This window comes from Sinohyriopsis cumingii, chromosome 11, assembly GCF_028554795.1.
Source record: "Sinohyriopsis cumingii isolate HCF-2022 chromosome 11, ASM2855479v2, whole genome shotgun sequence".
NCBI lineage: Eukaryota > Metazoa > Mollusca > Bivalvia > Unionida > Unionidae > Sinohyriopsis > Sinohyriopsis cumingii.
Window position 1 is genome coordinate 70,642,371 of NC_142971.1, and position 6,000 is coordinate 70,648,370.

Genomic DNA, 6,000 nt, shown 5'->3' on the forward strand with positions numbered 1-6,000 from the left:
CACTCGGGGCCCCAAAAGGATATTTTATGAGTTTAACATCAAAATATGATTATGTACCAGAAGGAAGCCATTACAGGTCTATTTGGGTATTTGTACAAACAGGGACCAGCAGTGGACAATTGCTTATTTATAAGCCCATTCAAGTTGTGTATTCTCCTTGTCTCAATCATAAGGAACAGCATTCAAATTTGAACAACTTTGAACAACTTAACTTTGATTGGATGCAGTGGCCTCTATATCCCTATGTACATGCGATACATTTACTCTCAGAATGGAACTGGGTGCCAGTTTGAAACAGAAAATTTAATTTTTTTTATTTATTTTTTTTTGTTTTAAAAAAAAACAGATTTTTAACAAGAAGACATATCCGTATTCAGGTCCAAAATACTGGACAAGTGTGGAAAAAAACTGGACACTTAGAAGCCATGCATTATGTAAAATAGCATGACAAAAACAAATTGCCACTCAAAAAGACAGATAACAGTATAACAGTATATGTATAAATACAGAAATATGGATCTTTTACCATTGTGTATGCCCATATACCTTTTGTTCGCCTTGTCCATTCACAGTTCGATAAAGAAACATCACAGCAGTTGACATAGAGATCTATGCCCTCTGTACTACATCTCTCAGAAATGTTTACTTCCTCCCCAAGTAGACGCTTGACCAGGGTTGTCTTGCCTACACCAATGTGTCCGACAACCATGATTCGTATATTGTATACTGTCTCCTTTCCATCTTTTAGAGCCTCTTCAAAAAGTTGGATGGATCTGTCATCCATGTTTAAAATTTCTATTGGAACACCTGTGCAAATAATGGATAAGTTAAATATATATTATCAGCATTGTGTCAGTATGTTCAAATAGTCCAAAATGCACAAGCTTAAGTTGTTTTAAAATAGTACAATTGATATTTGCCAGAGTAGGCAACACCAACTTCTGAAAATGCAATAAAAATTCAAATATATAAAGAACTATTTTTAAATATACTGGTCTTTTCATTTTGAAGTGATCTTTGAAGTCCAGGAAGTGGGTCAGGGTAGGTTTTGGACTTTTAATGCAGCTTTAGCAATTTTTTCAGTCTTATCACAATAATGTCTGCAGTGTGGCAGTTTATCATGATGTCTAGCACCAGGGCAGCATGCTGCAGACTATGATGTCCCACCCAGTGAAATTATCCTCACACAAGGCAGACCATTCTTAACACTAACATGTGATGCAGTTGCTAGTAGCATTTTAAAAAGTCTTTGGTATGTCTCAGCTGGGGTTTAAACCCACAACCTCCTGCAACCAAGATGGATGCACTTCCACTTAGGCCAACAGAGCAGTCAGTCCAGAAATGATAATGACAACTCAGAGCTGGGAGTCTTTCAAAAGTTGCACATCTGAAGCAAGGCACAGCTTTTCCTTGTCAAACAGAAGTTACACCCATCACTCAGACACCAAAATAAAGAGAATTAAAAGTTCTTTTTATTATTCCTACAATATTCAGTCCCTTGTTTTTAAAAAAGGATAGTGTTTTCTTTATTAAAAAAATCAAACCCTACACAAATTATAAATCTGCAGATCCCAACCTAAAGGTTCCTGTCTCTGCAAACTTTGGAATTCCTAGTCCACATATGTTTCTAGTAATCTAAATACCTGACAATGACCAATGAAGAAATAAAGGTTCCTGATGCGCCATTATTGAATTTATCTTCATTACTTTATTGTAATCGATCACTGCATTTTATGTTATACAAAATTATGTTACCTTTCCAAAGGAAGTTTTTCGCTTCCATATATGCGAACACATGAATCTGATTGGCTAATCAAAAGTCATCAGGACATAACCTCATATGATATCAGTGTCTGTCAGATAAAAAAAACTTGAGCTTTAACACTGACTAAAGTATTCCAGAAAATATTACTATCAGTTTGCAGAGATTACAGACTGTACATGTATTTCCTAAGCATGTAACACAAACCAAAAATACATTATAATCTCTAATATATAAAATACTAATTGTAAATGTGGTCACAGACATACATCACCCTACACTCACAAAATGCTGTCCTTAACTGTTTTCTTTCTTTCTGGCAAAAACAAATATACATAATCCCTCCTTAGTACCCTTGCAAAAAATTAAAATATAAGAATATCGTTTGCAGATCTGAGGATGTGTAGCCATTGGGTTTTGTAACTATATCTTTTTTCAGAAAGTTTATATTTCTTTTTCTTCAAAATGTCCATAAATGTCCTCCTAAAAGGGAAAGGAAATTAGAGATAACCATTAACCTGAAGAAGGCAGGGGCAGATTTTATTTATCCCTTCATATAAAAATTAAATGCTCATTCCCTAAGTTAAACCTCACTTCGTATTGACAACAACCATGTATCTACCCTTAACCTATTCAAAATATTCATTCAAAACCTTCGTGTCCTGTCGGATGTTAAGTAATCAAAGGATGGAGAGGCATGCATACTTATGCCTAATTCCAACAGCAATGTCCATTTTCTTTGCTAAAGTACATTGATAAGAATATTCAAATAGGAATAGCTGTATCATGGGCTAGAAAAATTCAAATTTTGGATCATCCATCAGTGCCAACACAAATTTGGGGGTTTGATTTATGGGACTAATGATATAGGGGCATAGTGTGCAATATACCAACTGTTATACCAAGCATAATGAAAGTACAATAACAAAATTCCCTGCATCATAAAAAAGAAACAAATAAAATACAGACTTAATAATTTGTTTAATTACATGCAACCTAATAAAAAATAATGCTTTCTGAATAAAAACTGCTTTATAATTTCTTTTTTTTAAATTCCTAATTAAGGCATTTCAAATGTTATTGGTTTGAGTACATGAAAAGTAATACTACCTTTCAGCATGCATTTCTGTTTTCAGTTTTCAATAAAATTAATAATAATAATAATAATGTCTGAACTACTTGCCACTTCAAACTTAGTCAAAAACATTTTTGCAACTACTCTTAAGACCCATGCAACTTACGAGTGTATGTCTATTTATTTAATTCAACATTGCATTCGCCGTTGACTAGTTAAATTTTTCCAAATTAAAAATAAATAAATAAATTTAAGAAGAAAAAAGAACGCCTAGAGAATAACGTTTAGTTTAAATGTTTAAGTTTAAAGAGATGTTCTTTTTGAATCACCAGCAGTATTTGCTCATTTCTGTTCTAAAAACTACATACATTTTCAGCTTCGTCTTTTCGGTGTGCCATGTAAGGCCATTGCATCCTTTTTCGAAACATAACAAATCCTAGTAAATATGGCGCACTGAATAATCGATTGTAGAATATCCAAATATGGTATAGCAGATATTAAACTGGTCCTCTGTCGTACCTCGTATACGCGGTACCTGACGGTATTTTTTTATTTTTAAATTTGACTAGGCATACCTTTAAATGGTGATTATTTTCAACTTATTTTGTTTTGTTAGTTAATAAATATTCCTTGAAGAATTCGTAAAGAATCGCTCCATAAATATCAATGCAATGAAAACTATGTTAAACTACGTCAGAATTTAGGACGGTGTAACCGAACACTGTGAACCGGTCTAAGCCTCGGCAATGTCGCGTGCAAGGAGATATCAATGAAAGCGCCACCTTCTGGGAAAAAGATGTGTTTTAAGCAAGAATGATTATCATGCCGCCATTACGACAGTCCACGGAGATTTTCAATTTTTATATCAATGTTTTGTAATGAAAACCAAGGTACACAACACTGAATAATCATAAATGAATATACTTGGGTACACGTTAGTAATACATTTTAAAATCAACAAATAACACTTTATTTATACTTAAAATGAATAAAGATGCCGACGTTGCCCTACACTTAAATCAGAATTTAAAAAATGAGTTATTTATTCCACTTTAATTTATTTTTACATCTTTAAAACATATTTATCTTATAATAAAGTTATATGTGTAACATATATAATTCATGTTATTGTTTTCAAATGTGAATTTAAATCTTTCAGGACTTAAGATAAAATAAAGTATGTAGTTTTAGTTTTCGTGTTATGTAAAATTTGATTTAATTTGAAATAAATCATTCATACCTGGTTGATGTGAATACTCCAGTCTGTACACTGTTATTACATTACTGTACCGGCTTGTGGTGTACATAACTCCATGCTGGTCATTATAGAATATTCTATAGGGACTTGATGACACTCTGTGTATGGTCACTAGTTGACCGCTGTCTGTCAGCTGATGAATGCTGTTAGAGTACCTGCCACACACGTAAATGAAATTCCTCCTATCAACCATTATTGAGTGCGGTCTAAATCCAGGATGTTGATACAGAAACTTTGGTGTGTGTGGATTTAAAATATCATATGCATACACACCATCAGTATTAGTAATGAAGTAATCAGTCCGACACGAGATGTAGACAGTGTTGTCTTTTACGGCCAAGTGACTACCACATTTCCAGCCCCCTATACAGACCTTGTGAGTTGAGTCTACACGTCCATCTGTAAGGTTTACAACACACCAGGACAACATGTCGTCCCATTTCCAACCGCTGACAACGAGTTTGTCTGAATTCAATTTTGCCACTGAATCACATACAGTAAATCCTGTCGTTACATTTAATGTTTTGACTCGTGTTACGTCATGTATAGATTTCAATGACATGATTACAATGCTACTGTCTGCCAGACACACAGCAACTTCCGTCTTGCTAATAAGACAGACATCATTGGGACGGGACTCCAGTTTGTGTGATGTAGGCATCAGTTTGCCGTCATGAAGTCTGTAAAGATGGAGATTACACGCATTCCTGTCTATGGCCAGCAACATGTCTTCTGTCACCACAACGCCATTGTAGTCGGGTTTACGGCCGGCTGTGAATAAAAATTTCAGACGTAAGGAAACGGAATACACAAAATACAGGCATGTATACTTTTAGTAAACAATGCAGAATAAACGTGTACACATATATACACTAATTTCTGACCTAAACAGTAGTCTACTATCCTAAATTTAGCCACCACCACAATTATCGTAACAGTCGTATTATTTCTATCATTATTGCTATTATCATAGTTGCTGTTTCATATTGTTTTGCAACTACAGAAACAAAAATAACAAATAATAATAATAATAATAAGAATGCCATAATGTTCGTATCTGCAAGGAATACCCTTAATGGATTTTTTTCAGTTAATAACTTTAATAAGTCACTACTGAGTAAAGTGAAATGCGTGTTGTTGTTTTTCACTTTCAGTCAATAGATAGATAATATTTGCTTCAAACGAGTGAATAACGGATATCTTTCATATGGTGTTAGAAAAACTCTGTACTTTCACAAGCGGCGAATCTAGACAATAACAAGTTTTTCATCCACGAGATAAAATATATCCATTATTCACTCGCAACAGGCAAATATTTATACCTGATGTTCAAACCTACTGGCTTAACTGAGAAAGAAAAACAGTAGTAAATAAACAGTAATAAAGTAAGATATCTGCTACTTAACACTGGTATAAATATTACATGACAATATGCTTGACTTTAAAATAAACTGAAAAATAACATTGGTCAGAGTAAAGGAGGGATAAACAGGTGGCAGTGAATTTACATAAATTTCAAGTAACGCATGAGAAGTTGACATATGTGATTTATGGCCCAAGTATCAATATGAAACATCATGATGTGATAGCCCAGCGTCTATCCCCACCCTAAAAAAATCATCCCCTGGGTCATATCATAGAAACTATTGAGAAACCCACCCTATACGCATAATACACACTTATTCGGCACAAAAAGACAAATTTACACGTACAACCAGCATTTACAACAATGGTCAATCCCTACTCATAAAGAGACTTCATCCTTGGGTAATTAATTGGGAAATATTCAGAACCTGGCGCTCTTGAGAAAGGAGATTGATGCTTGTAACTTATTTCGACCAAACAGACCGCCCCTATTCTAATGGATTTATTTTGTGACCCCGCATGATATATTGGAAACCACTG

General features: G+C 34.1%; 1 protein-coding gene across 1 annotated transcript in view; it reads right to left on the reverse strand.

The window, feature by feature from the left end:
• Positions 1-4,303, reverse strand: part of LOC149788681 (uncharacterized) — a 102,046-nt gene extending 97,743 nt beyond the window's left edge. The window contains exons 1-2 of the mRNA XM_089974748.1: positions 4,078-4,303; positions 547-807 (exon numbers count right to left, since the gene is read on the reverse strand). Of these exons, the coding sequence (XP_089830874.1) occupies positions 547-807; positions 4,078-4,288 (472 nt within the window). The 5' untranslated portion in view covers positions 4,289-4,303. The remainder of the gene's footprint in view (positions 1-546; positions 808-4,077) is intronic.
• Between the last annotated feature and the right edge of the window lie 1,697 nt (positions 4,304-6,000).